General features: G+C 50.9%; 1 protein-coding gene across 1 annotated transcript; it reads right to left on the bottom strand.

The window, feature by feature from the left end:
* Positions 1-280: 280 nt before the first annotated feature.
* On the bottom strand, positions 281-20,620 carry LOC122366272 (probable serine/threonine-protein kinase MARK-C). Its single transcript, XM_043338325.1, has 7 exons — positions 20,306-20,620; positions 10,429-10,641; positions 8,971-9,109; positions 7,242-7,368; positions 6,653-6,701; positions 4,667-4,846; positions 281-3,425 (listed from the first exon to the last, which is right to left on the bottom strand). Exons 1-7 carry the CDS (start codon positions 20,488-20,490, stop codon positions 785-787), a joined length of 3,534 nt encoding a protein of 1,177 aa, XP_043194260.1. The 5' UTR covers positions 20,491-20,620; the 3' UTR covers positions 281-784.
* Positions 20,621-20,700: the final 80 nt, after the last annotated feature.

Here is a 20,700-nt window from a genome sequence, read left to right on the forward strand (position 1 = left end):
GGCCCGGTGCCGAGCCCTCGGCTCTACGAGTATACTGGCGGATCAGATCCGTACACGGTGAACGATGACTGAAAATGGTGGTGCTTCTGAGGTCGAGATGCTGTCGCTCATGACGCATCAGGCTAAGACTCTACGCCCCTACCCTGATCATCTTGTATCAGTCGGGAAAAACAAACAGGACCGGTCACCGGTGAGCACCGGTGTATGTACCATATTGGCTCCGTCTATATGTTTGTGACATATCGAGCATGATGGGTTTGTAATTCTACGTGAACGTGAAAAAATATGTCAACTTTTATTGACCATCATACAAGCACAATCAAGTCATTGGGGTTAAAAAGAACATCGTCAATCCACGATTCTGTCGCACGCAAGCGGGTCCCTATACTGTAAAATTATTACGTTTGCTCAACAGTAGAGCATTGCACGTGATCGTATTTACAGCATAGTAATTCTGCAACCAAATACAGATAGCGACAGTGAACAATAAGCAAAACACGGTATTTTCAGCATATAGCGCTGACGTTCGCATGCGCCAGTGCGTGGCTGTCATCGACTGAATTCGGCGTTTAGCAGTGCCCTCGAATACACTAATCAAACGGCTGCACCTTCACGCAACACCAGACATTCGACTCACAACACGTCACAGCTCACATGCGTTCAACATCACTTCACATGACCAGATAGGACGACTTCGAACCTCCACCGGGTTCCACAGATAGAGCGGACGCGAGTCTACGTCCTTTGGTTACACGCAGGTATATGATTCAAATCGCAGGCATATTTAATGACCATGAGGTCGGGTAGCCCGCTCCGACACACACTTCCCCCGCGGACTGAGTGACCTCATAGCAGGGGACGGACACTTTCTGGTCACACATGGTGACTGCACTACTGGAGAGGATGTCTTCCGAGGGGATCTCGGCGACTTCAGCGGCGGGTCTCGCTGTTTAGACTCGTCGGCCAGCGCCTGGAACCGTTTGACGGCGCGCGACACGGTGCTGCTGACCACAGAGCCGGCGGGACGCTCGTCGTGGCTGAGGGCGGCTGTCGTCCGGGCGGCGGAGGGCGCCGGGGTCGGCTGGGCGGACCGGCCGCGGGTCCGGCGCGACAGCCGACACGTGGTGACAGGCCGCAGCTCGGTGGCTCGCGCCGCCGGCCCGCTGCCCGGCTCACCGCGCTCCTCCCAGCTGGTCACGTTGTACAGCTCGCCGGCGGCACTGACCGGGTCGCTGTGATCGCCACCCGGGTCACTGGTGAGTGAGGTGGAACGAAGGAACGGCACCGGTCTCCTGCGGGGCGCCGGCGCCGGCCGTCGCTCGTAGCCGAGCCGCCTCACGTCCTCCTCGGTGGAGGACTTGCGTAGACTGCGGTTCGTCCAGTCGGAGGAGGAGCGCAGTCGGCGGCGACCGTCCTCGTCCGGCGGCGAACGACTCAGACGACGAACGTCCGACTCCGTCGAGGACTTGCGCAGCTCGCGGTGGGTATCGTTCGACCGCCGACCGGTATGTTCCATGAAGGAGAGTCGTCGCATGTCCTCTTCTGTTGAAGACTTCTGCAACTGTCTGGGTGTGTCGTTTGACTGACGACCTGAATGATCGCGAGAGATCAAGCGTCGCATGTCCTCTTCCGTAGATGACTTGCGGAGACCTCGCACGGGCTCTTCCGTGGATGATGTCTGCCGGCGGCTTTCCTCACCAGAGCCTGACCGTGATGGCTTTGTCTGTCGCAGCGAGCTCCTCAGACTGGAGCGCTGCAGAGTTGATCGCTCAAAGACTGGCTCAGGGACCTCCCGGGGCTTGCGCGGGCCCAGCGAGCGAGAGGACTGCACGGAGGGCCTGCCGCGTGCCGTGGGCAGTGCAAGCGTTTGCGTCTGCTCCCAGACCACGTCCTCGTCGAGGATTGCTGCCAGCCGAACGGCTTCCGCAGCCCGAGTTCGATGGCAGGTGGTGGGCTGCTGCGTGGCGCTGGGTTGGTGCTTCGGGTCCGATTTCTCGAGCGACGCGTGACGACGCAGCGACGGAGTCGCGGACGGCGAGGAGTGCGGCATGTCCACCGTGTTCCTCCTCTCCAGCTTCGATTGTTGGAGCGAACAGGAGGGCGTCTGACGTCGCCGAGGGCTCACCTGCCTGCGAGGACTGGATGGGCAGACTCCACTACTAGCAGTGGACGATATGGACCCTCCAGTATGATGCATCGCCGATCTATGGTCTTGCTTGGCTGAAAGTTGCAAGCCATCTTGGTCATCTGCAGATTTGTGAGGCTCCAGATGATTTGTTTGCTTTGACTTCTTTGAGGAGTCGATGAGCATCGTCCCAAGTTTTTCCCTCAGATCGTCAACATTTATATCTTGGGGTCTGTCAACGTTGCTTGTAGACGCTTCGTTTGGAATCTTGCAGGCTGGTTCTGTAGTCAATTCATGATGATTTTGCTTTCTTGGAAAGACAGGTGACTTAATTAGCTCTACTTTGCCCTTTTGATCATGAAAAGTGGACGTAGCACTGAGGAGATTTTCTTTTTCTTCGTCGTTATGCCCGATATGTTTGCTTGTGCTTGACATAAGTTTCGATTTGTGATCAACGTCCTTTCGATAATCCTTATAAAGCCTTGTGAAGACATCGTCGTCATCGCTAAACGTCTCAACGTCTTCTTTTCCATGCTTATCCTCGGCTACTGACACTAAAGGTGACTTCGTCATGGTGCTTCCTGTCTCCGAATGGAGGGGAGCTTCAGAGGCGCTGTGGTTGCGCTTCGTCCCATCCTTCTTTTTCCCGGTGTCGGACGACGTCTTACCCTCCTCCTGGCTACTGTTCCTCCTGTTCATGGCGCTGTCGGTGTTGCGAGTCCTCCTCAGGGACGCCCTGAGGTCGGTGCTGCTGCCGTCCGGTGTCGAGGTCTTCTTCCTGCCTCTCAGGCTTCCGTGACGCACAAACGGAGATGGGGACGTGGTGCCGCTGCCCTCATGAGGATGACTGGAGGCCGCCAGACCGGCCATCACCTGATTCTGGTACTCGTCACGGAGTTTGAACGTGTTGATGGCTGTCGTTGAGGCAGAGGGAATCGGGCCGCCACAGCCAGTGCCCTTCCAGGGAGGACGGTTACTGGGCAGGTCCGACGTACTCGCCCGCAGGCAGAGCGGAAACTGGTCGGGTCGCATCGGTAGGTTGACAAACTTCATATCACACAGCCGCTCCCTCGACTTGGAGATGTTCTTCTTGAAGTTGCTTCTGCTGACTCTCACGGAGAGCGCCTCTCGGCTCTTGGAGATGTAGCGCCGCAGCGGGGCGCGCGGCTCTCCGACACTGATGAGGTCTTCGGTGCTCTGCAGAGACGACTGACTGATGCTGAGGGCAGGTCCGGTGGTAGACGCCGCGGACGGTCCTAGCCAGTGGTGGGCGAGCGCCTCGCCGGCCGTCAGACGTTCCCTGCAACAGGCAGAATGAGCGGTCAGATGTCGTGTGGCATGCAGAAAGCGGTCATATACGATACGGCACATTTGCTGGGGTCGTATGTCAAACAGTGACTGTAGTCACATGGCGAAGCTGAGAAGTATAGTGGCAGCAAATTCAAACCGATACAATATCTACCTTCTCAAACCGGAACAGCCAGTTCATACAGCCACATACTAAAACGTTTTCCGCGACCGACACCCAAATTAGTCTCACACTATGCCCTTTCATCTGTTGTTCCGACATTCAGTGAGGTCCCGTACACGAATCTACGACTGACAGTCACAAGTCGATTTCGATTGATAAGGAGAATGAGAGAGTATGAGAAACATTGGTACACCAGCCGGTTTCACCTTGCGATTTACCACTACATTACTTTGACAAGGAGCTCGAAAGTGATATTACATGTCAATAGACTGAAGCGATATGGCTCCTTATCGCCAGATTTGCAGCACGGTATAGGTATTGCAGGTCTTACGCATGTAAATGACGGTTACTTTTTCTAATTACGGTTACTTTTTCCTAATTAGCTAAGATATCGTCCATCGTGCATGCACGATTGAGCCGCGGTGGGGCGACATGTGACATTCAAACAAAATATATTGAGATTGGTTATAAGTGGTTGAGAAAAAGACAGTAGAATCCAAGCGAACAATTATAGTAAAGGTTTCTAATTAGAATGCACATTAACGATCGATTCATCCCCAGTACCGTAAAACTCATTAACATTATGTGCTACTTAGGAAATTTAAAAAATCCGTTTCGGAGGAGAATTCCTTGCTATAATTTCATACAGACTGTCATATACACAAGCTTGTTGCTTGCAATGCACGATTGAAAGGGCGTTGCACAAGCGTTATTTTGCGTTTTAGTGCTGTATACATTGATGCGAAAGGGCGCCTATTTGCAAGAAGACGCTGATAACGCGGGTGATGCGAGCCGGCAGAGCGAGTGGCCAATTCATCGCGCCAGCTGCAAACAGCCTTTGTGAGGAAGTGGGCACGTCCGAGCCGTACAACAACCAGCTCCGGTTACCAAAACACCAACGGCTAACAGATGGCCTTCGCTGGCGGCCGTCCGCGCCGAGCGGCCTATAAGGCTGCCGACAGCAGTGCCCGGCCGGCCGACAGCGGCGACACTGGTCAGATACGCACCGAGAAGCGTCATCGCCAGGTCCACGGAGGGCCCCGCTGAGTCAGCACCTTCTGAAACCTCACCTCGGCTCTTTGGCCAGACATCTGCGGATGAAGTCCTTGGCGGCAGCCGACACGTCCTCGAACAGCTCGTCGGGGAACTCGAGCTCGGCCCTGGCGATGTTGCGGAACGTCTCGGCGTCAGTGTCCCCTCCGAACGGCGTGAAGCCCGTCAGTAGCACGTAGGCCAGCACACCCACAGACCTGGGGACAGGAAGGCAATGATGTTATTGTAAACTGCATGGGATTGGAGACACAGCAACATAAGAGGGATATATGTTAACCTGGGGCACAAATACACGGCACTCAACAGCGATGAAAATATGTACATAGATTATCTATCTCCGTTCTTGGTCCCAGCCCCGCCTGTCACCTCGCCCCGATCTGACCGCCACCCTCGTGTCGGTTCCGGTGGCCTTGTCGCCGGTGAGGGGCGTCTCCCCGTCTTCAGCTCGACCTTTCGGCGCCGGTTTACAGTTCGGTGAGATGCGCGTGGGCCGACCGACTGGCACCTGGACCCACGCCCGATCCACAGTGGACCGACTAAAGACTCACGGTCCTTGCTATTTCAGGACGGATCCCGGCGAAATGTATGCGTTGGTTACCGTGGGCCACTGCAGCTGCTGCCTGCTGACCTGGTAACGATACCTGCGGTTGCTGCTAAACCCATTGCATTCAACGAGGATTGAATCTGGACAGCATTATTGTGACTGAAGCAGCAGATTTTCCAATCTATAAATTATTGTTGCACACTGCACAGATCATAAACATGGATTTTCGTCGGCCGGCACTATCAACCTCTCAGCGGAGACCACATTACGGCTTGGCAGTTCATCATTCATGTTCCGGGTAGCACCCTCCATTTATCACCGCCCTATAGTGGTTATTCAAATTAGCGTTTGGTCATGCCATTTATCAGGGCGCCCCGGCCGCCCTGATTTTGGCGGTCGTGTTGTGCCTTTTAGCTATGATTAGATCGGTAATTGAGCTGGTCCTGGCTGTCGGGACCTGCAGCGATGATATATGGTGGACCGACAGCGAGGGCCGGTAGCCCTGTCGACGGAAGACGTCTTCACAACACTGTGAAAACGCCAGTGAGGAAATTCGTGCGTTGACCTAACTTTGATGTTAAATCCTCGATTCATAAGCTTGCGTTGATATTAAAGCCAATTGATAAACATAAACATGTGTTTCATAAACAGGTGATTCATAAACATGTGTTGTATACTTGTTCTGAAACGAAGAATTTAATGATAAAAATTGTTCCAAACGAAAACACTTTTTAGTTCAGAAAGTATATTTATCGCATTCTTTTCGACGAATTCTGTTTACTTCTATTCAGTGAGCATCTTTCATTGCTCCCTTATCATTATGACTCAGCATCTAATTATACATTTAAAACCTATAGGTACTCACGACAGGCCTTTCTAACTACTTCACGCCTCAGCAATGGTACTCAAGCCGCGAAGTAAGCGTGCTGAGACGGGGCCGCGTCACCTGATCCGCGTGGGGCTATAAGCCAAGTCACACGGAGATGCGTGCGGCGGCGAGGAAGGGCTCTCAGCACGGCGCGGGGGTGGTCCGGCCACTGTCAGAGATGGACACAAACAGAGGGGCCGGCGGGGCCGCGGCGACCTTCATGGCCACTCCACACCGGTAAAAACGGCTCCGAGGCGGCGCTCTCACGTGTCAGGTAACCGCCGGCACGTTAGGAAACACCGGCTCGGTAAATGATAGACTAGTCGAGGCGGATGTGCGCGCCGGCACAAGCCGCTCATCCATCAACTATGGGTGTACGTGCCCGAAATGCATGAATGCTGTACTTAGTCGTCGCACTCCTCAAAGCAGCTTTTTAGTGTGGTTCTTTGGCAGATAAAACAATTGCAGGCATCCAGCGACCGTCATTGAGTTAAAAAAAATCTTAACTGGGAGCTTGATATCATATTTATATCACTTGAATGCCACTTAGGTATAGAAAAAATGAAAACGTGGAAGACGGCGGCTACTCACCACATATCCGCGGCCAGTGTGACAGGGTCGAAACGGAGAATTTCCGGCGCTGAAAGAGGAGTTTCAGTCAGTGCTAATGTAGCCAGCCCACCCAAATGGCGACTCTGATTCAAACCGCCTCTGCAGCAGCCTTGGAGAAACAAGTTAACGCATACATGATTCATGAGAAATCATTGTGCCGCGCATCAGGATAACATGCATGACATTCCGAATCCCCAGTTCAGGGCGTTTTAGTGGAGCCCGGGTATGTTATCAGTGGTGCGGTGTCATGAGTTGCATATCAAATGTCTGAGTCACTGTATTTCAAATACAAACACGGACAGATGCCCCGGTAAGGAAGGCGGATGTCGCGTAAAAGGATTGTGTAGAAGCACATCCATGTGAATGTACGTAAATGCATTCCCCTGGCGCGAACACCCAGGTACCGCATTGCCCCAGGCAGACCCTCGGGAGTAAGATGGGAGAGCAGCAGTCTGCTGGTGAGCTGAGTGCTGTGGGTCGGGTCGTTTCGGTCAGCTTTATACGCAGCGTTTGATAGGTTCGGTCCATAGTTTGGGGATCCAGTACAAACTATACATTTTGAACTTACAGACGTAGTCTGGTGTGCCGAGCATCTCCCTGATCTCTTGACCGGCCGATATGACCCGGGATATCTCCAGGTCACACAGCTTGATGTCGCAATCGGGAAACGCTCCCGTCATCACCAGGTTCTGAGGCTGAAAACAAGCATCAGTATAATATAATACGGAAATCATTCAAGTATGCACGTTGCGCCTAATTTGCTCGTCAATTAGACCCAGTCTTGAAAGGTACATCCATGTCTCTTCCTGAAAAAAACAACTGTTCTCCAACTATTCTACCTTTTGTAACTTTTACCTTTTTCTTTTGGCTATCATTCATTCAATCAAAATTTCATATTTTATGTGTGCATAGTTCTTCTTTTCACAGGCTACAGCCGACTGCGTCAATCATATTCATTCACTCATCCATTCATTCATTCATTCATTCATTCATTCATTCATTCATTCATTCATTCGTACGTTCGTTTGTTCGTTTGTTCATTTACTCGTTCGTTCGTTCGTTTCTTCCTTCATTCATACAAATATTCGTTCAGCTAATCGTATTCAATCATGTAGTTAGTCATCTTAAAATCTTTATATTTATTTTTTGCTATCTGTCTCTTCATTTAGGAGTTAGAAGTAAGAATTGTTCTGGTCTTTTTTGCGTTATGTGTGTATAATTCATGTATAAAATTAGCACTTTTCATTATACAGGGTGATCGAAAAAAAGTGTCACCCCTAATTTAAAAGCCATATAACTCGCGATTGGTTGGTCGTACGACTTTGCGCCAGGCAGCATTGGAAAGAGCATACAATTTCCTTTCGAATGGATGTAAATATGCATGGTTTATGCCGCAAACGAAGATGTAGCTTTTCAAAAAGTATGTTAAGGACGCAATTTGGCGTGTTCAAAAGTTTGGTTGTGCAAATTTGTACTTTTGACAGAGTTTTTGATCTGACAGCTCACGTGAGCATTTTTCTTTACTGTTCCATGGTTACCGCTGCATAAAATTGATAATCCGGTAGTGCAGGTTGTCTCAATGTTTCGCTAGTTACCGGCGAATTTGTGAATAATGAGGCCGCATGTTTGCAAGGAAGATCTGATACTGATCAAGCAGTTACGCAAGGAAAAGAAGGTTTACGCATTTTTTCGTATGGGGAGAACTGCAGAGGCTCGTGTACCGCGGCGTGAAGATCCGTGATCTAGACCACCTGAGAGAGCGGCTGCAGGTGTGTTGGGCTAAGATCTCCCAGCGTCAGGTGATAAAGGCAATCGAGGCCTTCCCAAAACGCCTGGAGGCGTGCATCGCCTGCGGTGACGGTCGGTTCGAGGACCGACTCGACTTCGAGTGAAGACGAGTCTAAGGTCAGCTGAGAAACAGTTTGCAGTGAACAACATACACTCCATATGTAATGTGTAAAGGTGTGTGTCATGCTGAGCTATGATACTCATTGTTCTCGTTCAGCGGTGTCCGATCCCGTTCGGTGAATTTCGTTTCACGTGAAAGCCGCACATTGACTGGTTTTTGAGCCCATGGGGACATGATTTGGAATCGAAAACAATCATGAATACATTCAATTGAAAAGAAATTGCCTGCTCTTTTCGATGCTGCCTGGCGCGAAGTCATCCGACCTACCAGTCGCGAGTTATGTAGATTTTAAGTTAGGGGTGACACTTTTTTCGATCACCCTGTAAATTGGTCACTTTTAATAACAACTGTTATAAACGCCTGACTAAATTTCTCCCGCACGGCGCACCTTGATGTCGAGGTGAGCGATGTTTCTGTCGTGGAGGAAGGCCAGGCCCTCCAGCAGGTTGGAGATGAAGCGCACCACGTCCGGCTCGTAGGGCACCTGGTCGTCGTCCAGCACTCCCTGCAGGTCGCCGCCGCCGCCTCTGCAGGAAGCCACAGTGAAGTGATGTTTTCTGGGACCACCATCATAATACCGTTAAAGCGTGTAGTGCGGTAGAGAAGACAAGCAAATAACAAATTATATGTTTTAATTATGGTTTTAATACGAGTGCTGCGCCTCATAGTTAGTGATATTTTGACAGCGGACTACATAATATTGCTGGCTATAATGGCCTATGGGAATATCATTTTGTCAATATGATTCGCAACGAAACGTAGCATTTGAATCCTTGATGAGCACTCTAGCAGGGACTAGAACGCACAAGCGTGAAGCGATTTTATGTTAGCCGATAGTAATGAGTACACATGCCCACTTTGGTGCTCACAAAACCACTACGCTGTCAATTAAGGACACCTGAAACGTTTCCCGCGGCCATTCCAGGCTACTACCTGCCTGTGTGGTAATGGCATCGATTCATTACATTTCCATTGCTAATGGGGCCATTCGTTTGAGACCGATGAAACACGATCCATATCAGGTGATTGAAACGGGCTATGAATGAGTAGCTGTCCACTCTCCTGGGATCGGTACTATTTCGGTAGACACTTGCTTTGTTTTCAACCACACTGAGACAGGAAAACGACTGCGTTATTTTGGGAAGGGTTGAATTAAGTCACGTGTTAAACGTGTTACTACGGACCCAGTCCATTATAATGCGATCGAAAATCTTCATGGCCATTGGTGGTTGCGACAAAGCATGGTGGAGGTTTTCCTGTTAACAGCGGTTCTAGAGAGCTTCCTCTGTCCACAGGGGGTTTCATATAGCAGACCTTCGTCTACCATTCATTGACTACAGCAGGTCCTTTCTTGCACGCAACCACAGAGCTGCCTAGCTCACAGGTCAGCTCGCGTGACGTCTTCCCCGGAGCCCGTATCGAGACGCTTTGTCTGAGCCGCCCGGCGAGCCGTGCAGACTGCCGTGCGGCCCTGCCCCCATATAGGAGTTCAGCCGGCCAGTGACGGGGCTCTGCAGATGACTTTGATAGATTGGTCCGTCCATGGTCTCCGGAACTCGACCAATAGCAGCTAGAGGAAATATGTGCCAATTTCGCTCAAAGCTCAATCGCCCCTGATGAAGAGCACACCTAATTTGGGTGTGCTCAGTGATATGGCACATGCATGAATGCTCGCTTATTATCCTTGGAGCTTTTTAATGCGCCGGCTTATAACACAGCGATGAAAGACAGCTTTGACTCTCAGTTCAAGAGTGTAGTAGGTAATCAAAGGTAACCTTTAAATCATCAGTCGACTAAGGCTGCGCTGGCGGGGTGACCACCGGTGGTCTCAATTGGTGCGACTCACAATTCCATGACGAGGATGAACTGGTGCGGCGTCTCGAAGACCTGGTGCAGCCGCACCACGCGGCCACAGCCGCGCGCCTGATACATGGCGGCCACCTCGTGCAGGATCTCGCGCCGCGAGTCGACGCCCAGTCGCGTCTTGCTGCAGAACTTGGCAGCGAAATGGTGGCCCGAGCTGAGCTCCAGACACTTGTACACGCTGGCCCACTGGCCGCTGCCGGAGAACGCAGACACGGAGGAGGTGAATAAAATGCACAGTCAGAATGATAGCCGCTCAGAATTTGGCAAATTTAGGCCGAATGAGACAGAATTAGACCTAGCTCAAATCTAGCATGATGCCTACGGCGTCATCGCGCTTAACCAGAATCTACTGAAGCCTGATCGGTAACAGTACGACGGTCCATTTTAGCCCTGGCCTCCATGGATAGGGATAAGAAGCTTAAAGACACGGCCATGCTTATTGATTTTCACAGCAAGACGTGGTGCGACCACTAAACGTACACTGTACCTATATGTGACAGTTAATTGTCTCCAGACAATCAACATTACGAGTACTATGTTCGTTACTATCGGGTGAAAAATACTTTAATGATAAATAGCAATCACCCATCTATCTATAAGCGGGCGGCATACGAGCTTATATGCTGCCCGCTACGAGCTCGTACGAGCTCGGTCCATAGTTCGTATACATATACATACGACACACACATCATTAACTGATTTTCATGTAGTGGAGAACAACCTGACCAAAAACAAGTTTCATAAAATGCCACCGGCTATAACATATCTATAAATCACTTCACTGGACACTAATATCAGCTGCCAGGCGACTCATTTGTGTACTCGTATGATAATCAGCCGTAGGAATGTGGATTTGGGATGAGATCATCCAGCTGCCGATGCCACACTTCAATGTCAGCATTGAGAACCTGTCCAAAGTGCCTGCAGTCCACTCTCAGGGGCATATCGCCGTTTGAGGAGGGACACCAGCAGCCATATCGGGCTGTGTGGGGACAACGGCGGCTGGTAACAAGCGCCGGGTGGTCAGTTGAATAATACAGCACCTGAACTCTGCACCAGTCGCCACCGAGGTGGGGACGGGAGCAGCTCAGTGGTAAAACCCATAGCGTCTGTGTACATAGAGCTCATGGTAGTGGGCCAGGACGGGCTCCGTGGCAACCCAACGCATCACAGCAAAGGTCACCGCAAGGGGAGGGTACACACAATGCCAACATTAAAATATTGGTCATTGAGTATTGGGTGCATGGAGTATCAGTACCTTTGAGAAATTTCCGTATATCAATATGAAGCCTTCCTCAATTTCATCTCTCGATACCAATTGCAGGTGCCGCATGATTTAACACGCAGCCGTCTGATACTGTATGCACGACAAACGGACTTTAAGTGGCTGTGATTGAGTGTAATTGATGCCTTATTATATGATATGTCAGTCACGCCGCCTACCTGTATAGCTGGCGATACGATGACTGATAGAGCCGGTGGACATCCGCCTCCATTTGTGAGCGGCTGACGCACACAGTCTCGGTGAGATAGGGACCGATTGCGTGTTTTATAGCCGACTACTTTTTTACTGACGTTCACAGGGATCAACATTGACAGTGATAAGCGTTTTTAAATTCAACACCGGATGCATGTGTTGCCGTAATCGTGATTTATTGCCCTGAATAGTATTCAAGGATGCACACATGCGGCCGTGTATGCCATCCATCGACGCACGTGGCTCACCACGAGGTGGTCAACAATACAAAACAAAGGACCACCGAATCGATTAAAAAAGCTGAAGTGCTGACAACCTTGGAGTTATTGCCTTCTCCATGCATGTAAATTTTCGATCGTTGGATGAACGACTTCTTGTAGCTAGTCACAGACTCATGTGTCTGAGCAGGCCAATCTCTCCCCATAAGCACTGACAACTGCGCCTGTGAATCCCCCTATGACCGGCATATCCATCCTGCCACTCCCTCTCTATACCTAGTCTGTCATCCCCGCCCCGTCAGTCCCTCCATGGTCCGTCATCTCTGCATGCTGACAGGTACTGGTGACTCCGCGCAGAGGGTCCGCGCTCCCTCTGCCGCGCTGCAGTCACCAGCGAGCCGACTCGGCGGCCGCTCCTTTGAATATCGAGCCTGTCATCGGTAGTGCCGACCGACCAGTCCCGTCCACGATCCGGCCTGTCGGCCACCTCTGCCGGGCCCAGCGAGCCGCAGCTCAATGGAACTGGTCGTCTGCCTGGGCTGGACCACTTGGAAGCCTCCCAAATCGGCCTGTCGTTCAATGGCGCCGACCGACATCCGCCCTGGACTGACCGAAACCCGCCCTGGACCGACCGAAACCCGCCCTGACCGACCAGCAGTTCGTGCTGCTCCGGTGCCTCTCGGATCTGTCGTCGGGCTCAGCCCGCTGATCGGGTCCGGACCACCCTGGTGGCCCTATCGGCAGGCGTTTACACGACACTTCCCGACATCAGTCACACGACACCTATACCCAGGCGGATCATGTTCCGATGGGAACGTGATTGTCCGTGCTGAGGGGAGGCCCAGTGATGATGGGGAGGCCACGTGCATGACCTGAGGTGCTCAAGCGGGAGAGGTGTCTTGTCCGACCCTCTGCACTTGACGATCAGAGACTACGGTTGTGATGGGGTCGTCCAATGGTAGGGATCGGGTATACACAATACAGGCAAGGACGGTATGAAGGACGTTTGCTCGGCTCCGCACTCTAATTAAGTAGCCATGAAGTAGAGTTCCCTTGAGATGTTTCTCCATAGAATGAGAGCATGCACATATATCTGCATCGTAATAGAACAATGAATTACATTTAAGTGGTGCGTCAGAATAGGTTTATAGCCAAAGAAACAAAATAAAAATTCACGTTTGTGATAATTGATGCTAAATAATGGTTATTCGGGGCCCAGCTGTCAGCTATGACACATTCGCATAAACCTATGCGTACAATGACATGGAGGACATGTGTAACGTCTGGTGGTTCAGCGTTTTAGACAGCATTCTAGCATTCGGAATCAATAAGATTGGTTCATAAATCATCTACGCACTGGCATAAGTTCTCTGTAGCTGCTTTATGAAGCAGCCCTGGTCCCGCCGCCGCAATGCTTTGCATTTCATCTTTCTAATATGGTGGGGTTGATTACCATGCGGACTCTAGGGCACGACGAAGGCAGTCGGGTCGGGAGACGGCGCCTTTTGGCACCACAGTCACCAGTCGGTGAAAATGTGACACCGTAGCGCGGCGACAGAGACGGCAGCGGCAGGGAATAGAACTGCAGAGAGGACTGTGACTGCAAGGGGTGTTAACCCAGATAAGGGAGGAAATTGGCATCATGGGAGTAACTGGGAGCCGGGAGGACTAAGGCCGTATGGGTGCAGAATGGTGACATGGAGCGGGCTGTGGTGACTGTCCTGACATGGGTAGGTATGGGCATTGTTGGTTTGTGATTTTGACTGTGGTTTTCAATCCAGGAAATTCCAAACCTAAGTGAAGCGCCAACGAAACCGTATATGTGGCTAGTCGTTATGACTTTAGTTGCCATGGTTAGCCGGCCAGCAACCAACAGGTTATATAGCTTCTGACTTACCACCAACTCAAGCAGTTGATGACGTGTTCAATTATGAGTCAGCATTGAAATGACACCAACCGAATTATACCTTTATCCAAACCTGAACACCGAGAGTATGCCGATTACAATTCAAACACCATGCCGGGCCGGTGAAGACATCCCCTTCTGTGCCGTATGGCTATCTCAGTGTGTACTGTGCAGCCCCGGTCTGTGAGTTAGACGGGCACCTCCGTCTAGCCGGCGCGGCTCCAATCAGCTCTGACCGGTATCGATCCGTCGATCAGTGACGGCGCCGCTACCGGCACCGAGCCGCGTGCGACTTCAATCAGCTGACGGGCGTGTCGGCACCACGACAGGGCGTGTCCGAGCTTTGATAGGGCGTGTCAGAGCGCTGATGGGGCGTGTCAGCGAGCGCTGATGACCTGCTGAGACCGGTCCACTGCCAGCCACCCGCCTGGCTCAACTTGTTACGCAGATACGTATCACAGGAAAATTACATCCGCGTGTCAAGGGCAGTTGTGAGTAATAAAAAACAACGGTACCTGCCGTCTTGTCGTTAACTGCTGAGCAATGCAAAAGCTGCTGAAGTAGGTAGGTATGTGAACGTCCTTCTCGTCGAATTAAAATGGACATGTTACGCTAAAATCGCTGGATTATCTGTGTTTTGCACCCGTTCCGCTGATAACCTGCGTTATCCTGTTTGAATCGCATAAAAGATACGCCAGAGCTCTTGCAACTGCGATGATGTAGTGATTAGAGAACTACGCATCGTATCCTTATCGCATAAAACTTTACGTCATTGTCGTTGAACAGGCGGTCAGGCGGCGCTGTTAATTAGCAATCAGACGGAATCAGTGGAGACACGTCCAAACCGGCCTCTGCAGCAAGGGTTCTGGTCGGTGTGACGCGACTCACACTGACACGAGGGGCCTCAGTGGGGTTGGAATGGACTGCAGGCTGGACTGGACTGAACCAGCTGCCTCTGGACCGGACTGGACCGCAACAGTACGAAGCTGTATCATTGAACGATGGGATTGCCCCTGTTTTGACCACAGCTTCGTCTCTCTTTAATTCGTGAAAATTCTTGTTCATGTTTGTTCACATTTGTTCATCGTTCACGTTTGTTTGTGTCTCACAGACGAATATAAAACTGAAGATATGAAAGTGAAGAGTAATCCATGCTAAAAAAAAAATGTTGTACCGCATATAACTATGTGAATCATTTACCTTGAAAAAGTTTAACGTCAATGACTGGAGGCTTATTTCAGAGAGATTCGTCATGCGAGAAGACATTACACTCAGCCTGCACCTAACCCGTACCAAGCAGTCACCCAATCCACACACATTCCACGTCAACGATGTGCAGTCTGCCGCAATATTCACACAGCCTCCTTCACCCAGGCTTCACTCAGACCGCAGCCGAGGCTGGCACCGGAGCCGGCCTCGGCCGCCCACGAGCCTGGCCGCTGAATGGCGGTCCGGCGGCCGCCCCCGCCCCCGCCCACGACTCTGGGTCCGGCCCCGGCTGGCCGAGGCTGGCCGACGCCCGCTGAACTACCGACCAGGTGACCTGAGAGCCAGGAGTCGCTGACGGACTCTGACACAGCAGCGCGAGGCGGGTCGGTGAGTCGCGCTCCATTCGGGCACGACAGCGGGTGATTAGGGTCAATTGTCCGGGCCAGATGTGTGGTCGACAGTCAGCGGTCGGTCGTCTTTGATTAATGTTCGATAACGTAAGGCCCATGATGTTGTACAGCGATGTTCCATTATGCCGTACACAATGACAGCATCGCTAAGAGCAGTCACCAAATTTGTCGCTTCCTGCCGACTTTTTGTACGTCGTAAATGAACCTGAGAACGCTGTGGCATTTTCCTTGTGGTGAAAATTGAATGGGTGTCCGAGACTCTGATCGGCAAATCGGATTACACGCAAACACACACGTAAGCGCTGCCTTTTTGATTCATCTAATGCTGGGTGGCATTGAAACTAATCGTAAAAATTATCGTGGGCCTTCTGCTTGCATCACAAGTCCTCGCCTTTTTCAGTTCTAGCCGCTGGAGCTCAAGATAAAATCGCATGTTCAGGAAAACAAGAACTTCGTACTCCAATATAGTAATGTTCAATACAGTGTGAGGCTTGGATATAGAGGATTCTTCATGGCTCCGAGTGGAAGATAAGGATATCTTTTCCAAGCGGGTTACTGAAAAACCGAGCGACGAAGGAGCGAGGTTTTTCTGTAACACGCGAGGAAAAGATATCCGATCTTCCACGAGTGAGCCATGAGGAATCCTATATCTTTCTAGTTATGTTGAGGTTTATTTCTAATCAATTAAATATTATATTTAAATGTATTCATCTATGTAAAAAAAAAAGATTTAGAGTAGTACGTTTTTATTTCATAAGTTTCATACATAAACAGCCATTAAAAATGCCGTTCGGTTATTGACCCATCATCAGTTGAACTCTTGATTTTTGGCTATGAACCCTCGAGACCTTATCTTTGCATCTCAGAGAGATGCAGAGATAACAAATTCTTATCTTTGCATCTCAGAGGAGTGCGAGATAGAAATATCCCTGCACTGTAGACCCAATGGCAAATAAACCTCAACTAGAAAGATATTGTTCACTGGATACTGAACAGACACATCCAATTCATGGCTAGGCTACCAAGCTACCATCTAATGCCTCACTGCAGTTTCCACGCTTTGGTGTTAGCTTCTTATGCTATACTGCAGTCTCCGACATGTGGTGCTACTGTTGTATGCGTTATTGCAGTCTCCATAGCGTGGCGTTAGCGGCTTGTGGGGCGTTGCAGTCTCCAAGTCAACCAAAGCTGACTGACTCCTGTTCGTTGATACCGTTTGATGCTATAGAGCGGTGCTACCGTTCTATGCTATACTGCAGTCTCCTAACTCCAAAGTGTGGTGCTAGTGCTGTCTGCCTTATTGCAGTCTCCATAAAATGGCGTTAGCGGCTTGTGGGGCGTTGCAGTCTCCAAATCAACAAATGCCGTTCCATGCTTTAGAATGCTGTTACCGTTCTATGTTATATGCTGCAGTCTTCAAAGTGTGGTGTTAGTGCTGTGTGTAATCGCAGTCTTCATAGCATGGCGTTAGCGGCTTGTGGAGTGTTGCAGTCTCTAGCCGCTAACGTCTCTGGTCTCTATCTCTAGATCATCGAATTCAAATTTTTCGTGTCGCGATGCACTGTTGAATGCTTGCGCTGCACAGATCGCTGTTTTTGTGCATGTTACACATTGAATAACATTATTTTACGGATTGTGGATTATACTTTTCATGCATTAGATGCCGCAAATCAAAACATTATACATTTAGTGTTGATGACTCAGCCTGGGAAGCACATCTCTCCCGCCCTGTGAGCGACCTCGCCCGCCAGACGGCCTTGTTCGGCGGCCAGTCAGTGTCACCAGCGGTGCTGAATATGCGCCGGCAGACGGCGGGCCGGCCGAAAACTGCGCCTCGGCGCCGCTCCGCCGACCGATCGCGCCCATATACGGCCGACGGAGCGGCGGCCGGGCGGCCGGCGCGCGGGGGCCGCCGACACGCGTGTCTGCCGGGCGGCCTCCAGTGCCTCTGACAGTACCCGTCAGCAGCCGAGGGGCTTCACCAGGCGGGTCAGAACCGGCAGAAATCCACAGCGCATACCTGAGGTATGGTGGTGTACCGATGCCTCACGAGTGCATGTCCGGGTCATTTCACAGAAATGGGACTCGGTTTATGATCCAGTCGAACTTCAGCTGCCAGGGTTCAGGAATCCGTAGCGTATAGCTGGGGCATGTTAGCTATATCGATAATTCCGGCATGCACATGCAGGTTATGCCATGGAAATGAGATCCCTTTACTCTAGTGGAAAAGCGGCATTGTGCTGAGCCTCGAAGCACCGACCGATAGTAAAACGTAAAATGAAAATAATCTGCTATGTCAAATGGCAATGCTTTGAAAGACTTTGCGTTGCTCTCTTATATAACGTTTCCGCATTACGCGCGAAAATATGACAGTTGCACTCAAATGGCACTGCCATTTTAGGTTAGTGATCTCACCGAAGCCACTTAAAGATCATTCGGTGTTTAAATATTCTCAATAAGCAGAGTACTGGCGGATCCCATGCTCAAAGGAACCTTTTTTAAGATTACATATGCCTTTTTATGGGAAGGGGGATAGCTCATGACGCTGAACCACTGCTGTTGAGCGGGGGACGGGTTCACAATCACATTTAGACATCGCTTGAGCACACGGGCCTCTTAGATCTAAAAGGGTCATAGTTCTAATGGCCCGCTGCATTCGCAAGCGTTTTGTGTATGCTAAGGGGTGACTAAGGTTGACTACGACGGTAAACACACTGTACCTATAGGTGAAGTATAATCTATTCCCAACCAATTCACCAACCGATTCAGAACTGGAATATCGCAAAGCGCACAAAGGTCCCAAGAGACCAGACGTTATACTTTTTCCGACCTACAGGGTGTCCCATGAGTTCGTTCTCACCTAAATTTTACGTTTTTAGGCTTTCTTGCTTAAAGGCACGCTGAAATTGGTTCGTAACTGAGCTTACATGGTTGCCATGGCTGGTAGAAATATGCTCCACAGTAGCTAATTTCTGTAGACAAAATAGTTTTTGCTAGAGAGCCCGCTTCCTACAGAGACGGCTAACGCCGCAACATAGAGGTCTCCGATACGGGTACGTCTCAGTATTTAGTCAGCACGTGACCATTCGCGACGATTGAGGGTGATTGAGGCCTACCAGTCTGTAGCCAATATCCATCGCTAACTGGACGCACAGTCAGCAAGTGACGCCGATGATTTGTTGGGAGTCAATAACTGCAAGTTTATCCTCTTTCTAGCCAGCCCTCAGGAATGAGCCAAGTGGCCAAAACTGTGTGGCGCCAAAGTGGCCATCAAAAAGGTCAAAGGGTTAGAAAGTTGGTAAACAGACTTTTCAGGATGGATTACCAGCTGTCTAAGAGTGTTCTTTCGGGGTACATAACTCAAGGTGACTTAAGCTTTGCTTACCGGAGGGCTCAAAACAGTCAAAAACGTCTTAAAATGGCCAAACATGAGTTTCGTTATGCCTGAGCCCTGAGGCTAAACAAAACTAGAGGGCTGATGACATCAACCAGGTCATCTGGACTAACTAGTCCACGTTCGAGATGAAACACCCGTCCAAACCCGAAAACAACCCCATAAGGGCGAAGGAGGAGGCCTTCATTTCGTCCCGTTATGTTCCTATGCAAAAGGCCAGGGTCACTGTGTTGTGGGGTTATAGGCGTTCTGGAGTTGATCAAGTTACAAGTGGCAACCCGGAAACAGTTTTGGGAAGCAGAATGCTTTTCCAAGAACATCTAGGAGGAATTTCAGCCCTCAAGCTGAACTCGAACCGCGAGTATGAACACATTTATAGAGGAGAAAATGGCATCCGGGAGGTCGTAGGCCCATCTTCAGGCAAGACAGTGCATCAGTGCACAGGTCAAGCAAAGCTTAAAAGCGGTGCAAGGAGACTGTGACAGGTGTTTGTGGCAAGATCACATGCCAGGCACCTCATCGGATCAAAATTTCATAAAAATTTGTTGGTTATGCTGAAGTTGAGGCTCGTTGAAGCGTAGCGCTGTTCCAGCCTCGAGGAGCTCACGGCGCATGTCAAGTCAGTCTGGGTTAACTTTAAGCCTGCTATGCAGCCAAACATGCCGGTTGGCATGCCGCAGCATGTATTCATGTGTTTGCCTATTAAATGGGGAGCACATTGAGGGGTCATAAATATACCAAAACGCAATGTACTCTGTTTCACATGCAAACATAATGTGAGAACGAACTTATGGGACACCCTGTACTTATGAACTGCAGATCGGTCCGCTTTAGGCCTCGTGCAGAGCTGGTCAGAGCAGGGACAGTTGGTACCGTTTAAAACCGCCACCTCTCATAGCTCAGTGACACTGCGCGGATGACGTGAGCCCTGTCCGTCCCATCGCTAAGACGGTGCGGATGACACAAGCCCCGTGTCTCCCTGCATCACAGAGCCCGTCGCCATGATACTTTAGGATGACGTGACCTGGGTCCGGCTTGAGGTCATCCGCAAACCGCAGATTGCACAGTTGTGCCGATACTTTAGCACAACCTTGATACGCATCAGAGTTCTGAATATCTTAAGAGCAATTTAAGATCCAGAGACGGGCATTTCATGCTTATTTACGAGTATCATTACTACAGGAGTCGAGGCTCTCAACATTCGTCAGATGGGAATTGCCATTACAACAGAAGCAGCACTTACGTAGAGATGGGCGTCTCCTGTATCCTGTAGTGCTGCTCGAAGGGCTCCTGGAGCACCAGGGCGCGGTACTGCTCCTCAGTGAGGGACAGCAGGCCCGGTTTGCGGTCGGGCCCCGGTCTCCAGGCCACCGACGGGCCCGGCTGCACCATCGGCACACTGGCCAGCGGCGCGTGCACCTCACACATGGCGGCGGTCCGTGGCGGGCTGGCAGCGCGCGCGCCGCTGAGTCTTCCCGGGGACACTCGTCGGCCGCCGGACGGTGCGCCGCCGCCCCCGCCTGCCGTCTGCTACTGGCGGCCGCGCCGCGAGCACCCGGTGCGCGCCGCACTGCTGACCTGCCCGCCATCTGGTGGGCCGGTGACCGCTGGTCGCTGCGGGAGGCTCGTTACCATAGC

The sequence above is a fragment of the Amphibalanus amphitrite genome, unplaced genomic scaffold, assembly GCF_019059575.1.
Source record: "Amphibalanus amphitrite isolate SeventyFive unplaced genomic scaffold, NRLGWU_Aamphi_draft 000793F_arrow, whole genome shotgun sequence".
In the NCBI taxonomy this organism is placed as follows: domain Eukaryota; kingdom Metazoa; phylum Arthropoda; class Thecostraca; order Balanomorpha; family Balanidae; genus Amphibalanus; species Amphibalanus amphitrite.

What these genes read in the sequence shown, in the direction of transcription:
- LOC122366272 (XM_043338325.1), bottom strand. Translation starts at nt 20,490, where the DNA reads ATGTGTGAGGTGCACGCGCCGCTGGCCAGTGTGCCGATGGTGCAGCCG. An exon ending in CAGGAGACGCCCATCTCTAC is followed by an intron (nt 10,642 to 20,305) that starts GTAAGTGCTGCT and finishes GTTCTCCGGCAG; the next exon opens with CGGCCAGTGGGCCAGCGTGT. An exon ending in CGGCACACCAGACTACGTCT is followed by an intron (nt 6,702 to 7,241) that starts GTAAGTTCAAAA and finishes CTCCTCTTTCAG; the next exon opens with CGCCGGAAATTCTCCGTTTC.